This window comes from Ziziphus jujuba, chromosome 2, assembly GCF_031755915.1.
Source record: "Ziziphus jujuba cultivar Dongzao chromosome 2, ASM3175591v1".
NCBI lineage: Eukaryota > Viridiplantae > Streptophyta > Magnoliopsida > Rosales > Rhamnaceae > Ziziphus > Ziziphus jujuba.
This window is the reverse complement of record NC_083380.1, coordinates 21478677-21499457: the sequence shown is the minus strand read 5'-3', so window position 1 is coordinate 21499457 and position 20781 is coordinate 21478677. Positions and strand designations below refer to the sequence as shown.

Sequence of the window (20781 nt, the reverse complement as noted above, 5' to 3'; positions counted from 1 at the left end):
AACAGTCTTTAAATTGTATCTGAAAACTGCTTGATCAAAGTCTTAAAAGAGAAAAATAAAATCAAATAAAATAAAAAACAAAACAAAAATTTTTACTAGCTTAAATTGGCTTTGAAAAAAAAAAATTTAAAAATGGCTTTGAGATTCATACCCACCTCTCAAATTCCATTAATATTATTTCCAAGTAGGACCAAATATCTATATATATATATATATATTTTTTATTTTTTATTTTTTTTTTTTTTTTTTGTGGTACTAGTAGGTGGTCATATGAGCTATAATTTATCAAATAAATTGGATGATCCCTTTGGACATCAACTAATGAATGTATTCAACTTCTTTCTGTAAAGGTCTTATGGAAATAGCATTATCTGTTATCCTCTTTACCATCAAATTGAAAGTTGAAACCCACTAAAAAAAAAATTAAAAATTTAAATTAAAAAAGTCATTCACCTTTTTTGACGTGATAAATCCATTTTCTAAGTTTCCCCATACCATTTTTGTTTTTTTTTTTTTTTTTTGGCTGAAACTTCCCATTGTTATAGTTTAGGGTAATTAGCTTCGTTAGTGCATGAATTATGTCCATAGTTGCATTTCGGTTGTCCAAACTTTTGGTTTTGCTTTTTTACAGCTGGGTCTTTAAATTTCAAAATTTTCTACATTTTGATTCTTAACTGATTTTTTAGTTTGTTTTTTAACAATTTTAAAATATGCAATTCATTTACTAGAACAAAAAAATAATAAAATTACAAAATCAAAGAATTGTACAAAACCTTTATGTGTTGCATCAAATACATGTTATACTATAAAACTACTAAAAATTAGATTAAAAAATAGTTTAAGAATTGAAGTGCACTAAATGTTATGAGTATAATATTTAATATTAAATTTAAGCAAAATATAAATAAACAAAAAATAAATGGGATAGCAAAATGTGGTTCGATCAAAAAGATTCCACCATAAATATATGGGGCAAAGACAACAAAAGAAATTTCTCTATCAATCAAAAAAGAATACAAAAGAGTTGAATAAACTCTAGCAAAACCCAAATTCCAAATACATTTAAAGCATTCTCACTTCAAGAACAAAGAAAAAAATCCAATTAAATAAATAGATAAATATTTTCTATGTTCCAAAAAAGCAAATCCAAGAGCTTCACAAAGTTTTCAATGAAGGCAAACAAATAAGAGAGACGGCACCCTTTTGCAATATGCAGGTGCTACTACTAATCAACTTGGATTTTTATTCCCACAAAACTACCTGGGCCCTAATTGCAATGGTCGCCATTATATGCTATATTAAAGCTACATCAGCACGCTAAAAACGCACAAAAACCAGCAATCTACCTTAAAAGTTGGATCACTTGGAAACTATGCATACCAAAATTTTCATACTATAAACTAAAAGAAAATCTTAACGTTTTAGAGATTTGGTTTGAGAGAAAATCTTAACTTTTTAGAGATTTGGTTTGAGAGATCTGTTTAAGAGATGAGCATGACCATAAATAAGATTGAATGATTCAAGATTAACTCGAATTCAATTCAGTTTTAGCATGCTCTAACTTGACTCCTAACAAAATAAATTAATTGAATAAGAAATGAAATTCACAAATTGAACTTGAACAACAAATGCAGCTTGTAAGTGGCTCATAAATTGCTAGAATTTATTATTTATATGTATCTATATAAAAATTATACAATTAGTTTAGACTCATAAATTATAATACATAAATAATATGTTTTATATTTTAATTTTGTGAGATTTTCCCCAAAAAATAATAAAACACATAGAATTACTAAATAATTGGTGTTAAAATGAAAAAAAAAAAAAAGAAAGAAAATCAAATGTCCGAGTTAAGTTTTTAGATTATACATTATAACAAGCTAACCCTAGTTAAACTTAAACTTTTCATGAAAGAAGTTAAATCAATCTTAAACAAGATAATTCAAAGTTTTACGCACCTAACCAAACATAAAAATTATGCAAGCCAAGTTTGAAATCCTAATACTTAACTTAACTTGAATCATTTACACTACTAGAGATTAGAGATTTGTGTTTCAAAAAGTTAAGAAAGAAAGGGAAAAAAAAAGAAAAAAAAAAAAGGGAAATTTCATCAAATAAACCCATTACAATGGAAAATTTGAAAAATTAACTTCCATTCTCAAACTTATAATTCTCACCCTTTTTTTACAAGAATCCCCTTCCTCTTATGTTTAATTTTTGAAACCCCGAATCTCCTCTCTCAAAAACTATAAGACAAAATAGTTGAAACCCAACACCACTAAACCATAATATGTATTCGTTGATCCCATTTTAGGTTTTTATCGCTTACCTAATTAGGTCTCTATAATCATCACAAAATTATCTCACGAAATGTAAGATTTTTGTTAATTTTATTGCTTATAATATGAAAATATAAATACAGAGTAAGATCCACAATTTTCTTTTCTTTTTTTTGTTTTTTTGGGAAGAGGTTTAAAATTTTCAAAGCCCTTTAAAAAGTCCTGAGATTTTGGAGGTCTTAGGTCTGCTTTACAGGATAGTTTTTCTATAAATATTTAAAATAAATAGTAAATAAAATGGACAAAAACTATAATTTTAATTAAATAAAAAGATTTCAAAAGTATTACTTTTAACACTTTTAAAAGTTCATTTAAACTTTACTCTCTAGCATTTTTAAATTCAAAATAAGTAATTAACTACTACAAAAGTTGCTTAGCATGTATTTATGTATTGTATATATTCCAGAAATAAACGTTAACCACACCACAATTGTAACTTTATTAAAAGCCAAAAAAGATAATTGTGGTTATAATTTTAATTTTTTTGGAAAATTACAATACCGTTCAAAGATATTAGCTGCTAATTAATAAGAAAAACCTAAAACAATAAAAAGGGCTCATCTTATTGCTATTTTTACTAGGCAATCTAATATTCCAATTTTTGAATAACCATTTTAATTTTTTCTAAAATAAATATAAAATATTTTGGGGCCCTGACCAAACAATGAGCTTGTACCAGTGCACACTAGGCCAGGGTCAAAGTTGGCCCAAACGAGATAGTGTATTCTTGATCTCATTTTTAAAAGGAGTTCAAAAATTTTGCAACCCTTAGAAAAACCATTTTTTTTTTTAAGGGTTGGAAAGAAATTAGGTAGTATATTTTTTTGAGAAGTATATTTAATTTAGAATTTGATAGATTTAAAATGGGTTATAAACTTTAAAAAATTTGATAGATTATTATAGAATTCTATAGACTTTATAAAAAATTTATAGGAATCTAATAAAATCTTTAAGACAAAGAATGGATTTCATATTGACAATTTTTTTCACAATTTTATTTTTAAAATCCTTTTAAATCCGTTAAAATCCATCATTATTTAAAATCTTTTAAAATCTATGACTTTTTGAATACTTATAGATTTTAAAAGAATTCTATAATATTTTAATTGAATACATCTGGATTTTAATGGACTTTTATAGAGTTCATTAAAATCTAAATTGAATATTATTAGACTTATATGAATTTCTTTAAAATCTAAATCGAATGCCTCTAAACTTCAAAACACTTTTAAAATCTTTCAAATTCTAAATTGAATACACCCTCCTAAATTGAATACCCTTTTTTTTTTTTTGTCTCAGTTATTGAAGGGGTTTAAACTTTTTGAGCTCATTGCAAAATGTCATCTTCTTTAAGTAGACAGTTAGAAAAATTGCCGCAAAAGAAATGAAATTCATAGATCTCAAACCTTTAGGTGGCGTTTGGTACGCAGGACAGTTTTGGATTGGACAAGATAGGTTCAGATGAGACAGGATATAATAGTGTATTACTATGCTCGATGTAACATCCCACATCGGTTGGAGAGGGGCACGAAGCGGTCTTTATAAGGCTGTGGATACCTCTCCCTTCAGGACGCGTTTTGTGAGCAAAACCTTGAGGCCAGGGGGGAGAGAGGGTGTGAACCCTGGGCCAAAGAGGACAATATCCTGATGCGGGTGGTCTGGGCTGTTACAGTGGTATCAGAGCCAGTACCCGGATCGGTGTGCCAGCGAGGACGCTGGGCCCCAAGGGGGGAGGATTGTAACATCCCACATCGGTTGGAGAGGGGCACGAAGCGGTCTTTATAAGGCTGTGGATACCTCTCCCTTCAGGACGCGTTTTGTGAGCAAAACCTTGAGGCCAGGGGGGAGAGAGGGTGTGAACCCTGGGCCAAAGAGGACAATATCCTGATGCGGGTGGTCTGGGCTGTTACACTCGATATAGTTCCGGACTGAATGGTAGACTAGTTGTTTCGTGTTTGATACAAGATCTGACTGGATTTGACTATTTTGTACTATAATTTTTATTTTTTTAAAAAATAAAAAATTTTAAAATTATATTTATATTTACAAAAAAATATATTATATTTAATTAAAGTTGTAAATTTATATATTTATATTTACGTGCAAAATTTAATATTTATATTCCATGCATCAATAGTAATAGTTTGCTGGTATTTGTTGCTTAAACCTCAAAACTAAACCAAAAGTATCCCCCTTTCTTATTACAATATTATGTATACACTAAATTAGTCTGTCATTATCAAAATGAAGTTGAACTTTTTTTTTTTTTTTTTATCTTGCTTCAAAGTAAAATTAAGAAAAGTTAAAAGGATTAACCAAAAGTTCGTATTTGATTTGATTCTGTGCATTAAAATTGCCATACTGCCAAAATAAAAAAGCAGTACAAGATATTGAAAGTTGATTGTTATATATAACTTAGCTTCAACTTTTTTGTTTGGTAAGAGTTTGGTATATGATAAAAGTATAATTTTAAAAATAATCCAGATACTTTTCCTTGTTTGCATCATGCATATTTAGAATCGGTACTTAATAGAATGACTGTAGAAAGTATCAAATAAACCCCTTTCTTATTACAATATTATGTATACACTAAATTAGTCTGTCATTATCAAAATGAAGTTGAACTTTTTTTTTTTTTTTTTATCTTGCTTCAAAGTAAAATTAAGAAAAGTTAAAAGGATTAACCAAAAGTTCGTATTTGATTTGATTCTGTGCATTAAAATTGCCATACTGCCAAAATAAAAAAGCAGTACAAGATATTGAAAGTTGATTGTTATATATAACTTAGCTTCAACTTTTTTGTTTGGTAAGAGTTTGGTATATGATAAAAGTATAATTTTAAAAATAATCCAGATACTTTTCCTTGTTTGCATCATGCATATTTAGAATCGGTACTTAATAGAATGACTGTAGAAAGTATCAAATAAAATCATCTTATAATCAAAAACAATTTGGATCACATTTTTGACAATCCAATTTTGCATTCAATAATGTGTTTATGTAACAATAGTTTAAGATCTATGTCATAAAAACCAATACATTAATATATGACATACATGTACATGAAGCCTGAACAAATTCACTTAATATACTTATGTTTTCTTCATGGAATATGACATACATGTACATGAAGCCTGAACAAATTCCAAGAATCCATCTTCATGGACTTGATAAACAATAGACTTAATATACTTATGTTTTCTTCTTTTCTTCTTTAAATAGGCAGAGTTTCAGAAACCTTTCCAGGCACTGAGAACTTCATGGAAGATTTCTGCTATCAACTCCCTTTTTGCACATAGCAAGAATGCATTGAAATCATCACAGATGTAATATCTTACTGAACTTCATCAGATATCGCATGCAACTGGTCTTCAACTTTGGCAATTGATAAAGAGATGAATTTTGGAGTCTATCAAGGACGTTTTTTCCATCAATATCTTCAAGAAGACTCTCATGACAAGCCTCTTTTAGGTCAGCTATATCTTACTTATTAATTGCACATAGAGGAGCTAGCCTATGAGCTTGTGTTGTTATTAAACTGCCACTAACAATATATATTTTCATATTCCAATCATGTGCATCAATCGGTTCATCATTTTCTTCTTCTTCCTCTAAAACGAACAACAATACAGATATGTTAGCACTTCTGGCCTTGAAATCCAAAATTTAGTTGCCTCTAAATAGCCATATACTTAGTAGTTGGAACACCAACACCAGTTTATGCATATTTTTATACAGATATGTTAGCACTGCGACTAACAATACATATTTTCAAAGTATCATCACAAGCAGATCAAAGATCTAATTCTTTGCACAAAGACATTACCTAAATTAGATTTAATTCCCAAACCAACATCACAAATAGAACTAGATATGCTAATTATCAAAGTATCATCTGAAACCAACACAAGCAACTAAAAAATGGTTTATATTAATCTAGCCAACACATCAACAATAGGCAAAAATAGAACACTTACCTTCCAAACCTGATGGTTTACCTTTAGTTTAAGCCTCCAAAATTAAGTCTTCTTCCTCGTGAATATCAAGCCCTAACTTTATAGATCGACGCCCTAATGTTGCAAATCAACAAATGACATGAAACAAATAAACGCCCTAATTTTGCAGGTAAAAAAATGACTTGAAAAAATGAAGAAGAAGAAGAAGAAGAAGAAGAAGATGATGATGATGGAAGATCGAAGAAGCAGAAGAAGAAGAAGATGATGATGATGGAAGATTGAAGAAGCAGAAGAAGAAGAATAAGAAGAAAGCAGAAGATGGAAGATCGAAGAAAAACACAGAAGAAGGGGATGGAAGATCGAAGAAGAAGAAGAACTCACCGGCATTTTCAAATCGGAGAGACGCAGAGATTGGTCCAGCAAGAAATGGAGAGATGCGGACAATGGTCGGCTAGAGACACCAAACATTGAGATGGGTTAGCTTGGAAGGAACGATCACGGGACGACCAAAGACATGCTTCGAAGAGAATTCGGACAAAAGTGACCCAAGTGTTTCGGTGAGTCAGGATTGTCCCTTTTGAAGGGGATAAATTGATTAACGAGATAAGTTTACACTAGATTGGGACTATAATCGATCATGATCTGGCCAATCTTGCATAACAAACATGGCCTTATTTGACTAGATTATAACTATTGGTTCTCCTTTTACAACGATGGTTATTTGATGATGTGGATTTTTCAAAATTGATGGGTAAGTTGTGGATCCAATGGTTCATTTAAACGAGGAAGAGACGCTTATTTAAAAAGTACATGGTTCACTTGATGACTTAGTTAAAGATGTCTTGAACTAGTCTAGCATGAGTAAGAACTAGTTTTTTACACTATTGGAGAAGATTTAGGTAATCTTAAAAATTCAATTCAATGAGCAAGGGTATTTTTGAAAAAAAAAAAGTTAAAATTAAAAGAGTTCAGAAAAAGGATTATTTTCCAATCATGCCCTTCAAAAAGAGAAAAATTTTAGTTTCACAATTGGTGTATCGGTCTAATCACAGATCGCCACATGACATTTTGGCTAGAAATGTTCATTGGTTTAGAACTGATTTGATTTGTAAATAATCAATTCAATTCAATTAGTAATTGGTTTCATTTTTTTAATCCAAATTGAACCAATTTATGTATGAAATCCAATTTAAATTAATCAAATTAGTAATTAGTTTAAATCGGTTTGGATGATGGGTTTTGAATTTGAGTTTTCTTTTTAAAATTTTTGGACTTTTTCAAAAAATATTTGTTTTATTTGAATTTTAAATTTTGGATAACAACCTTTGGCTTTTGGGCTCTTTCATTACATAAAATACTTATTTTTTAAAAATTCATAGATTGTTTAAAAGAAAAAAACAAAAAAAAAAAACCTAATACATAAAAATGCAAAAATATTAAAACAATAAACAAATAAAATAAAGCTTACTAGTAAGTTAAAACTTTGTATATCACGTTATAATTATACAATTGATAAAAAAACTAACAGATAATAATATAAATTTAAATATATATGATTTTATTATTTGTATTGTTAATCAGTTTGATATAGATTGGTTTCATTGGATTGTTACTTTCAAAACTTATTCAAGTTGAGCTAATAGTCAATTTTTGATTTTCAAAACCTATTCAATCTAGTTACACTAAAAAAATCAATCCAAATAAATTAGATTAGATTGGATTGATCAGTTTCATCAGTTGATTGGTTTTTTTGCACACCCTTAATTTTAGGTTAAAAATTCATTTATTTTTCTAAACTTCTTCCTTAACCCAAGTTTTTAGTGTTTCTCAAAATTTTCTTATCTTGATTTCCTTTTTGTTTTCCGATACTATTTAAGTATATATTTCTATCTTCTTCCTCTAATCTTTGTTTGGCTTTTCTTCATGCTCCATCGTCCCAGCGAGAGCTTCTATTAATTAACAACTTCAGAGGCTTTTGAAGACCAAAATATTTGAAACTTGGAAGGCTTTGCGGGTAGTTTTATATGAAGAAATTATAGTGTAGAAGAGATATTTTTCATTTATTTATTTATTTTTGTAGTTAAAAGAGAGAGAAAGGTTTGCAATCCATGGAAGCTAATGGTTGAATGTCAAGGAAGAAAACTAGATAAAACCAACGGAACAAAAACAAAAAAAAAACCAAGAAAGGCATTGAAAAAACTTGTAGAGAATTGATAGCAAATAGAGTTTTAAACAAATCTGGTAGGAACAAGGGTTTAAACAAATCTAATAGAAAAAATTGTTAAGAAACTAACTTGGACATAAACATCGTGGGTTAAAAACACGAAAAACTTGGAACTCGAATAAATATTGCACCATAAGGACCTTAACTATTTTCCATCATTTCCCTGACAAAACAAATATGCAAACAAATATGGAGGTGCATTGATAGTCATTTTACGGTGAAAACTTATTGAGACTTGAGAGGGATCAAAATGCAAATTTTATACAGTTTAGAGGGCAATTACACGAAAATTTCAAAAAATGTATATCTAAAATTTTCACAAAAAAAAAAAAACTATAAATTAAAAATATTGAGTATTGGCACTTTAAGGACCTGCAAAAATATTTGCTTAAAGATAGTTACCATTAATAAGAAAATATTATTTCAAAACCATAGTTAAATACAGGGTAGTAAAACTACGTAAACAAATACATATGTGTATAAATCGTTATCTATTTAAATATGTAGAGAAAAATTCGGTAAAAAAATACATATATGAGAAGTTTATAAATTTGGTATGCATATGTATAATATGTTAAAAATTAAAAAAATACAGAACAAAAAATAAATGTGTTAAATATATATTAAAATAATTTATTTTAAATATATATGAAATGATTGCAAAAGGGAAAAAATAATTGAAATGATTTATTTTTTAAAATTATATTTTTTTACTTGTATAATACGATAATATATTTAATACGTGTTTTAAACTTTTCTCTTAAAAAACCAACATTTTTCATTATGTTTGAAATCGATACGAAAAACATAAATATTTTTCACAAATACCTATATACACTTATATAATCTTTTTTGAAAAATACATATTTAACATATTATACACATATTATTTGCGAATTTACAAATTAAGTGCGAATTTACAAATTAGGTTTAAAGCAAGGTAATGAGAAAATAAAAAAAAATATTGAATTCTAGACTAGCATTAAAAAATATATAGAAAATTTGATTTTTTTCTTTTTTTAATTAGATTTATTTATAAAATCTATATAAATATTTTAAGAAACATGTAAAATATATATATATATATATATATTCTAAAAGAAAAGAAAAGAATTAATTTAATTGTAACTAAAATATATCATATAGGTGCTCAGCTAATGTTAAAATATATACATAAATATATATATATATATATATTTATAAACAATTTAAAATTTTTAATTTACCAAAAAAGATTTATAAATTTAAGTTCCTTAGAATATAGAATTTCTAAGTTTTAAATATTATATTCTTTCTCACAATAACACATTTTATCATTTTTTTTTATATTTTAGTTACTTTTATGTTTTTAAATTATTTATTAGGCTTTTTATACAAATTATTGTCAAATAATTATATATATATATATATTATTGTTATTATTATTATTATTGGTTCAATCTTTTCCCCAATTATTTATGAAGAAATTATTATATATTTATTTGTAAACATTTTGTTTTTCAAAATTTTCCACCAAAGACTTTCGTAGTCTTTTTCAAATACCAATAGTCAATATTTCTATAATTTTTTTACGAACAATTTTTAAACACAATCGAAGCAAAAAAAAAAAAAAAAAAAAAAAAAATTTAACACAAATATTTTTTAAAATTTTGGCGTATTGCTATTAAACTATATAAAATTTGCATTTTGGTTAATCCCATCTGACAGAAAATAGTTGATGTCCTTACTAGGGCAACACACATTGATGTTTAAGGGAAATACAAAGAAAAAAACGAAAAAAAAAAATTTGAAGGACCAAAAACAAGATTCGATGCAGTTTAAGGGGTTTTTGCACCAATTACCATGATTTTAAATTGAAAATTGAAATCTCAACTTTATATGAAAAAAAAAAAAAATAATAATAAACTATTTCAAGTCCACGGAAAGTGGCTGCAGTAAAACTGAGGAGGCGGAGGAATTGACGAATTGGGGATTTAGGGTTTTAGGGAGGGAGGTAGAGATGGAGAGCAGCTTGGAGCAGACTCTGCAGGATGGGAAGCTCTTCAGGCAGCTCAATTCTCTCATTGTTGCTCATCTTCGTGACAACAATCTCAATCAGGCAAGTCATTTGTGCACGTATACACGTAGCTTTCCACTTTATTTTTCACTTTTGCATTCTGTTTGGCTGCTGAGAAAGTGCAGGAAAAAAAAAAAAAAAAAGAATGTAAATTTACTGAGTTTCTGATTCCCCGAAACTACCCACTTGGCTATACTGAAACCTGTATGAATAATCCAAGCCATTTTATCACTCAAGTTGGAAATTTTATTCTCCTGAAATAGTCTTTTAGAGAGTACACAAGTGGGATTTGTAGAAACCTTTGTTTGGTTGCTTGAAATTCTTATTTATATTCTCATTATGTTATTTTGGTGTAAAATGTCAATAAAATATAAAGATCTCAATGCCCCGTTCCCTCCATAGTGACCAAGTATAAGGGTTGAAAACTCCCGGTTGTATCTTCCCGAATCAGTCTAATCAATTTGAAAAGAGCAAATTCAAATTGCAATTTAAATGTGATGGAAAATTGAAATTATCATCGCGAATTCTTTATTTTAGGCTGCAAGTGCCGTCGCTAGAGCAACAATGACACCGTTGAATGTTGAAGCCCCACCTAATAGGCTTCTTGATCTGGTTGCTAAGGTTTGTATTTCCATTTTTTGGATTTTGATTTTGATACATTTTGATATTATTATTATTTTTTGCAAATGCCATTTGCAGTTGGGTACAATAGAAAATTTTGGTTCTAAAGTGATAACAGGGTCTTGCAGTGGAAAAAGATGAAGTTTTAAGAGGCATTAGTTCGTCTGTACTGCATGATTTGAGTGCATCTATCCCTGCTCCTCGAACTGGTGCTGTAGACTTCAGGTAGCTACTTTCTTTAGAGTAAGCTTCTAGCATTCAACTACGGCTTAGCATTTGAATGTGGTTATTACTTGATTTGCTTATTTGCTTGATAGCTCATATCTTGGGCCCTAGCCTTTTGTAGAGTAGATGTACTGTGTATGGAAAAGAGAAATTATGTAAGATCTCCTCTCCCTCTCCGAAATGTATTAGAAAAATCTTCTAGAAAAATGTTATGGAGATGTCTTGGATGTATACAAGATTTTCAAGGATATTATAGTTAGCATTCATTGTATTTAGTATATATATATATATATATATATTTATATATGTATGTATATATATATATATTTTTTCCCTTTTCTATTTTCCTGCCTGCATGAGTCAGTTTGGCAAGTCTACCAACCCTAAAAGGCTCAGACCTCATATCTCACTGGAAGGTGCATTACTAGTAGGCAACTAGAATTGACTAATGAATTGAAGAAATTGTAAATTTAGGAATATAGGCCTCTTAAAAAGGCCATAACATAAAAAAGTTCTAAAGTATTGGCTTAGATTACTTTGCTTTCGCCCACTGAGGGTATATACATCACATTTTTGCTGCTGTAGAATTGATACGCATTATATGTTGAAGAAACTATAGAATGTAGGATATAACAAAAGTAGAAAGCTAACAGATCATTTCTGTAAACCAGTTCTGTTCAGGAAACAAAAGGCTCATCAAAGAGTTTTCCTAAGCATGAGACAAGGCATCTTTCAGAGCACAAGGTATACATGAATAGAAGAAAAAAATTTGTAAAATATAATTTGCTTTCATTAATATATTGACATTGAGAATGGTACAACTTATATTGGGTATCTTTCTTTCTCTCACATGTTAAACTTTCTAGAATATTGCCAGATGTGCTAGATTTAGTCCCGATGGGAGATTTGTTGCCACTGGAAGTTCTGATACCTCAATAAAGCTTTTTGAGGTGCTGATTTTTTTTCCCCCTTTTTTTGGTTTAATGAATTGCTCTTTCTTTACTTTGGGTCTTTGGCTTTTATCTACTTAATTGGCAATTGTGTTGTAGGTAGCAAAGATTAAGCAAATGATGGTACCGGATGCAAGAGATGCTCCTGTGAGACCTGTCATACGGACCTTTTATGACCATCTACTGGTAAATCCACTTTTTTCCTTCAAGCTCTTACATAGCGTCCATTTCTTCATGATTGCTGAAGAAAGTATTTTTCCCTTCTCCTCCTATTGCTAAAATTAATAAATGAGTATGAGCCTCTAACATTGAGCATGCTACGACCATACTGAGGATTGCTGTGAATAATCGAATTTGCATAACTTTGTATTTATATTGTTTAAGATTCAACCCCATGCAATATCCAGTCCTAACCCTTCATATGAACTAGCATGTCGACTACTGATGTGATACTGGTAAAAATAGGATATTTTGAACTTCAAAAATTAGTCCATATGTTCGGATGGATTTGTTTCTGTGCTGGGTAGTCTATCAGATTGATGAATGAACACATACTATGGGTCATATGGTTATCTGGCAAGTTTTTTGTTGAATTTTCATTCTTAATTGTCTGTATCATCATAATGTGAAAATACCATGGATGTCTAGCAGGCCAATGCAACAGGTGTTGTCTATGAGTTGTCAAATCTATCAATTATGAAAGTGATGTGAATGTAGTTGTAATGCTAGCTTTCCATAAGAAATTTTTTATTAAAATTTCCATTGTGCCTTTTTCTAGCTAGTGGCCGCATCCTTCTAAGCCTGCATCTTTTAATCAAATACCATTCGTTTGTATGTTAATTATACTTTCCTAGAATTTTAATCCCATTTTAATATTCTAACTGGGTGCAATTGATATCTATACCTGGTTCAATAATTGTGCCTTTTTTGCTTTCTTACATCATTTGCTGTTTTTTCCCTTAGTTATTTGGGTTGTTCAAAATGTAAACAGTCATATTTAGAGTAGCGTATCCTTGCTTTCTATCTGGGACAAGAAACACTACATGAATAGTTTTCAAATGTATAAACCTCTGTTTTAAAGTCTTTTGGGATTAAAATAATGAACAATCTATGCTATGGCTTGTTTGAAATCAAAGTACTCATTTTGGGGATGTTCATAGATTAGTTACATTTGAACCACAAAAAGCATATTTTATCTTTTAAGTTATCAAATTTTATCCCTTTTTTTATTTATTTTATTTCTTTTTAGAGGATTAATACTTGGGATCCAACTTGCTCTGTCAGTTTGATGGAATCTTACTCTAGCATGATTTTCTTTCCATATTAGAGAATTGTGTAAGGATGTCTAAGGACACAACCTATTTTAATATTTTTTTATACAATTGCAGCCAATTAATGATCTGGATTTTCATCCTCAAAGCACTGTTATTATATCTGGGGCCAAAGATCACACAATAAAGTATGTCTTCTAGTTTAATATTATTAGACTTTACTTTAATCAGTATACACATCACTTATTCTTAATATTATCAATTGATTGGGTTTCTGTATAACCTTGCAATGCCAGTGATAATGCACATCTTTCTCCATTTTAATATCTATTGGTAAACCCCTTAAGCATTATCAGCTACCTTGATAGATAAGTAAAATTCAAATTTGAAAGTTACATTGCTGTTAATTGGCATTTTCAGGTTCTTTGATTTTTCCAAGATCACTGCAAAGAGAGCATTTAGAGTTATACAGGTTTTTAAACGATTGTCTTATTAGCATAGTTTGAAGCATGGTTTTGTGTTCATCTTTGAATGTCATAGCTTAAGTGTAGAATGTAATTCTTTATATATGTATTATATATATATTTTTTGTAATGACACAGGATACACACAATGTACGCTCTGTGTCTTTCCATCCTTCTGGGGATTTTATTTTAGCAGGTACATTATGCATCAAAATTTTCCTTTGACCATGTGCAACATTTGAGTTGTTTCTTATCAACAAGAAAAGCTTTTGGCATGTTTCCTGGTTGGTATGCAATTAAACCATGAGGCCATTAGTTATTCTTGTGTAGATAATTAGATGTCTCATTTTTCTAGAGTTGATAGATCCTAGACTGCAGGTTAGAAGGGATTTTGTTGTTCTCATGTTATGTCCAAGGATTTCTTAACTTGCAATCCTACATTCTATACCAAGGTTGGCTAGTTAGACTCTCGATGTTATGTCTGCACATATCTAATGTTGCTGGCTATGCCTCTGGTAACATTGTTGTTGAGGTGAAAAAAGATGAAGCAAATTTAGCTGCTCAGTTTAATCTTTCAAACCATTCATGCATGCAAGTTTCACAGTATACTTCAAGGTGAAGCATGCTATGTCATTTTTTACCAGTGTCTGGGAAGATCTTGGTTTATTAGTGGAGGAGCATCTTGAGAGCAATGCTGTTAGACAAGTACGTTTTCAGGTGGCTGTATTTACAACATGTTGCCAAAGTCCTATAAATGGATCATCCCCAGTTTGTCCTGTGAATTGGTTAACAGTGATGTCTAAAAAGAATTTAAAATCACAGGAACTGATCATCCAATTGCTCACTTGTACGATGTGAATACGTTCCAGTGTTACCTATCTGCAAATGTTCCAGAGATTGGAGCTAATGGAGCAATAAATCAGGCATGGTCTATTCTCATCCATTTTTCAGCACTTAAAATATGTTATCCCCTCTTTTCACAGATAAATTCAGTGCCATGAATACATTCAATTCCCTGTATTTGGTCATCAGGTCAGGTATTCCACTACAGGTAGCATGTATGTTACAGCTTCTAAAGATGGAGCAATTCGTCTATGGGATGGGATAACTGCCAATTGTGTACACTCCATAGTTGGTGCACATGGAACAGCTGAGGCCACCAGTGCAATTTTTACTAAGGATCAAAAGTAAGGTCACAAAATAGCTTAAGTTTTGTTAAAATGTATGTGTATTTTTGTGGACATTTGTATTTGCAATTGCTTAGACATGAACCTTTGCATGAACTACTCTGTTAATATGAAAAATTTAATTAGCAATCTTCACTCAGTAGCTTTGAAATGTGACTCTAAATTCACCTTCTAGGTTTATTCTCTCTTGTGGGAAAGACTCTTCTGTAAAACTCTGGGAAGTTGGCACTGGGAGATTAGTCAAACAATACCTTGGAGCTACACATACACAGTTGCGGTGTCAGGTATGTCAAGAGACAGACCCTTCTTGTGGTGAGCTTTTATGCTGACCATCTGTGCTTTTCATTTCTTTTTTCCATTTTAACCATTTTGAGTTATTTTTATATGATACCATCCTACATTGCCTAGGAAAACGAGTGTTCCTGTTGGCTAAACTGTATTTGCATGTTGAATGATACTTGCATGGCTATGACGAAGTTCATTGCCGTAGTTAACCATTTCCTTAGATTTCTTTTTAGTACATGGCCCTTGCTGATGTTTGAAAGAGAGTTCCAAATTTGTTGCTAGGTTTTTGTTCTGTAAATTAAGCGAGCGGTTTATCAGATGCTTGAAACTTCTCTTTGCAGGCTGTTTTCAATGACACTGAAGAATTTATTCTATCCATTGATGAAACAAGCAATGAGGTGTGTTTAGTTTCCCGAAACAATGTATTGTTTTGCATTTGCGGTTTCTATTGACAAATCTTGGGTGGTTTGCAGATTGTTGTGTGGGATGCTTTGACTGCAGAATATGTAGCAAGATGGCCCTCCAATCATGTTGGCGCTCCTCGTTGGCTCGAACACTCACCAACAGAGTCTGCATTCGTCTCCTGTGGGACTGATAGATCAATCCGTTACTGGAAGGAAATTTTCTAAGCATGTAAAACATGGTAGACACGTGGCCTTTACTGATTCCCACTTAATATTTGATTTGGCATTTTGTCATAATTTTGTCTCTAAGTTATAAATCATCAGAGTTGGTGGGCCTGTAAAATAGTTTGTGCATCTCTAACTTTTTGGTTCAGGCATGCGAATAAATTTACAACTCAACAATTCTCAAATTATTACCCCTTTCCCCCACCACCCCACCCCCCCCCCCCCCCCCCCCCAACAAAAAAAAAAAAAAAAAAAAAAAAAAAAACACGTCTTCTCAAGTCAACTATATTCTAGCCTTTTAACTATATTATTCACTCTAAAACCTTGGTCCAAGTTTCTATACAGGATATAGACGAACCAAATCCATTACTTGAGAAATTTAAATCTCGACGTTTGGTGGAAATGAACAATTGGTCAATCTATGAAATTTGTCCTTTAGCTGCAATATTTACTGGAATTTTGATATTCAAAAATCAGAATATTTGGTTTGAAGATCAAGCAAATGAATTCCCTTAAAAAAAAAAAAACGAGATGCCAATGCCATAGCCAATTAGTCAACACAATAGGTTGCTTATGTATCGGTATCGGATATCATAAGTGAAACTCTCACCAGATATCATCCTAATAAATAACAATATTCAATCATCAATTTCACAAGAGATACTATATTTAAGGAATATTCACTTTGCAAATTCAATTTAAAGCAACACCTCGACTTGTTAATTAGCCGTTGTGATTAGCACTCGAACCAACAAGATAATTTTCAGACCATAATATTACTAAATCTCAGACCTTCAGCTAATATTACTAAATTTCAGACCTTCAGCACATTTAATTTAAAGCACCTCTCGGCTTGTTAATTAGCAACTTCCACTAGTACTCAACCCAAGTGACCAAAAGTTGAACCAACTAGATAATTTTCAGATCACAGCTTATAAATCTGATCGCAGGCTCTAAACTCTCAAAGTATACAACCAAAAAAGCGTGAAGCATAAAACAGTATAAGTTGTTCTTAGAATCAGGGTAGTAGTCGACTCTACCCCAGGTAGAGAACATTTACATTTCTAGGCTATTCGTTTTCTGCAAGAGTAAATTTATTTCTAAGTTTTTTGGAAACAACAATATTAAAACAAGGCTGCTCAAAAACTGCATAAAACATTTAGGAAGGAAAAAAAAAAAAAAATGGAATTATCAAAGCTCAAACAAGAAACCTTTAATCAACATTGTCATACCCCCTTGATAGGTTTGATAATTCAACCATCAAGTGAGAATGATTTAGAAGGTTCGACGCATCATTTTCTTGGGTTTCTTCACAAAACTCAGTCGGATTTGTTTTAGGCGTCTCCTCTTCCTTGCCATTTTTTCCGGCAATGTCTCCCGTTTCTTCTCCGTCTTCACAGCCATTGGCTTCTTCATATATCTTGGATCCACCTGATATGCTTTGGAAGTCACTTCCACTCCTCTACTTACAGCCTCGTTGAAAAGGGCATTAGTTTTATCGACTCGGTTATGAGCACACAACTTTGTCATCAATAAATCATAAGTCTTCACCCCTGGCTCGCAACCATCCTCCTTCATCTTCCCAAAAACACTCAAAGCATGATCAATTCTCTCAATCCCACACAAAATCCTCAAAAACCCATAATAAGCTTTCTTGTCAATCGCATCTCCGAAACCAGCAGACTTCATCCTGTCAATCATTTCATCACCCTCTCCTACTCTAGCAGCCTGATACAAACTATTTGTTAAAACAAGAAAAGTATTTGCATTTGGATAACAACCCCATTCACCCATTTTGTAGAACAACTGCAATGCATCCTCAGTCTTCCTGATCTTACACAAATTGGTGATCAAAACATTGAAAGTCTCTACATTTCTCGGAACCCCATAAAGATCCATATCCATCAACACCTTCTCGGCCTCCGAATGAAGCCGGAAAGGATCTTTTTCCCTACAAAGCTTGCAAACACAATCAAGAATTGCATTATAAGCCGCGGTTCCAATCTCAAAACCTCCCCCATACATCTCCCCAGCTAATCTCCTTGCTTCCTCAAGCTTCCCATCAACACACCAACCCTTAATCAACATATCACAGATAAACTCATCAGGGAAAAATTCATTGGCCAAGTTCTTCACCATTTTCTCAGCATAACTAGCATACCCATTTTCGCAAAGCTTCTCTACGACCAACCTTAGCGATTCTTTATCCCGCTTGAGCCCATAATCCCTCTCCATTCTCTCAAAAAACGACACCGCATGAGTTGGCCTACCGGCCCTCACAAGCCTATCAATAGCAGAAGCTAGGGTTATGGGACCAGCAACGCCTTTCCGACTAACAATCACATCGTGGGTCGCCTTGAAATCCTTCCGGCGGCCGAAGTAATCGACGAAGAACGAAAGAGTCTCGTCGGTGTGGTCGAAATTAGGGTTCGAGATGAGCCACTCGTTAAACCCTAGAACTATACGGCCAGCTTCTGGGGAGAGACACAGAGCTGCGTGGACGAGGGAAGGAGTTGGGACTATGTGTGAGAAGCTCAGGTTGAGGCGTTGGGTAATAGAGAGAGGGTCGGATTCTGGGTCCTTTTTGAGCTCCGATGAGAGAGAGAGGGCGATCTGATCTGGGCCTTGTTGAGATGGGGTTCCGGATTCGGAGGAAGAAGAGAAGTGATTAGAGAGAGAGATATGGGGATGAAAGAGAAAGAGAGAGCTGGCAATGGCGCTGGTGATAGTAGCAGTGGTGGAATTTCTGGGAATGAAGGTGGTGGGATGGAAATGGCTGAAATGGGAGGAGTAAGAAAAAATGGAAGAAGAAGAAGAAGATGATGATGATGAAGAGGAAAATGAAGAGAGTTTCCGGAGAAACAATCTCCGGAGTTGCAGAAACTGTAATGGCGGCATTTTCTTGCTCCGAAACTCAAAACATACAGACGACCTCCCTTCTTTCGTACTCAAAACCTAAACCACTTTACTCCTCTGGACCAAAGACGACGTCGTTTTTGGATCAATGAGTGAAAGTTTCAAAACTGAATCCCCAATTCTTTTTTGGATTTTTTTGAAAAATAATCGCTATATCAATTAACAATTGAAAAATAACCCAAAAAAATTATTATTTTTTTTTTAAAAAACAACTACCTTTTTACGCATACGGACTAAAATATTCTTTAACAATATAATTTTTATTTTAGTTTTTATTTTATTTTATTTTTTATTTTTTACTTTATCTTTCAAAATGTTTATGTTTGGGTTTATATTGTTTTATTTTTGAAAAACCCCATTGGCATTGGTCGAGAAGAACCTAAATCTGACCCTACTTTCTATCATCATCATTCTCTCCGTCGCCATCGCCATCATTGCTTGTCCTCCATGCCGTCGCTTCTTACTCATCATCGTCCAATCTCAAAGGTGTTTCTATTGGCGAAAAATTAACGAAAAACTGACGAAAAATTGGTGGAAACTAGCAAAAATTAATAAACTAATGGAAAATAGCGGAAGTTCATATTTTTCATCAATTTTTTCTCTGTTTTATTGGTTTTCGAAACTTTTCAGTTCTACACAATTTTTTTCCCATTTTCACACCATATGTCATCTAAGTATCTTTAAACTCATATATAGCAGTTCATAAACTAATTTATTACATACTCACATTAAAAAACTTTTCAAAATACAAAAGAGAAAAAAATACAATAATAAGAGAGTAGTTGGACACTTTCACATCATTTAGCAGCAATGTTTCATCTAATAAGAAAAAAATTTCTTTTTTTACTTGAGTTTAGCTTCAAAAATGAGAAAATACAAAAAAAAAAAAAAAGTAAGTGCAGATGAGATACTAAGGAGAACAAGCTCACTAGTGAGAATGTTTTTTCTTTTAGGTGAACGGGTTATTTGAGAAAGAAGGAAAAAGAAAAGGGTAAGAGAAAAATTATTTCATAATTTTCAATTTATTTAAAGGCATTTTTGTCCAAAGTTGGCTAGATTTATTTATTTATTTATTTTTTACTATTTTTCAAGTATCGATTTGTACTATGGTTATTTTTCAAAAAAATCATTTTTTTCTTTGGAATAAACTAAACCCAATTATATTAGCCCGGATCTCAATTAAGTTCAAGTTCTAATGGAATGGACCTCAACCTCTAACCAACCTGTGGTTAGAAACCTTGGTATAATGTAGATGCCACAATAGGGGATGAAAAACCTATTGATAATTCAAGCTAAAACAACTAATTCTCTAATGGTGTTTTAGGTGTTCTCAAAGAACAAAGAAATAATTAATCTCACAAGTATTTTCTCAATCAAATCAAAGTTGTTTTCTTATTGAAAAATAAGCCTTTAAATAGGCTACAAAGCCACAAAATAAAACCCTGTAACATAAAGAAAACCGGCCACCACACATAAAGAAACCTAGTTGACCGAAACTATACTTCCTTTCCTAATCTAAGTTTGATTAATTAATTCCTTTATATTAAATTAGGAATTAATTAATTTACAATGGGAAGAATAAAATAAAAACCTTCCTAAAGTTATTTGTCCAGAAAATAAATAAATAAAAGCAAAAAAGTAATGGTAGTTTCCTA

At 31.5% G+C, this 20781-nt stretch overlaps 2 protein-coding genes across 2 annotated transcripts; one reads left to right on the top strand and one right to left on the bottom strand.

Annotated features, from left to right (window-relative positions):
- The first annotated feature begins 10210 nt into the window (after window positions 1–10210).
- Window positions 10211–16395, top strand: LOC107419031 (cleavage stimulation factor subunit 50). Its single transcript, XM_016027748.4, has 14 exons — window positions 10211–10620; window positions 11116–11199; window positions 11318–11424; window positions 12096–12168; window positions 12291–12374; window positions 12474–12560; window positions 13763–13833; window positions 14066–14117; window positions 14248–14305; window positions 14932–15032; window positions 15142–15296; window positions 15472–15580; window positions 15923–15979; window positions 16055–16395. The coding sequence occupies exons 1-14, from the start codon at window positions 10522–10524 to the stop codon at window positions 16208–16210; spliced, it is 1293 nt and encodes a 430-aa protein (XP_015883234.3). The 5' UTR covers window positions 10211–10521; the 3' UTR covers window positions 16211–16395.
- A 796-nt stretch (window positions 16396–17191) lies between these two features.
- LOC107419030 (small ribosomal subunit protein mL104 (rPPR9)) lies at window positions 17192–19204 on the bottom strand. The gene has a single exon (XM_016027747.4). The coding sequence runs from the start codon at window positions 19106–19108 to the stop codon at window positions 17486–17488; it is 1623 nt and encodes a 540-aa protein (XP_015883233.4). The 5' UTR covers window positions 19109–19204; the 3' UTR covers window positions 17192–17485.
- Window positions 19205–20781: the final 1577 nt, after the last annotated feature.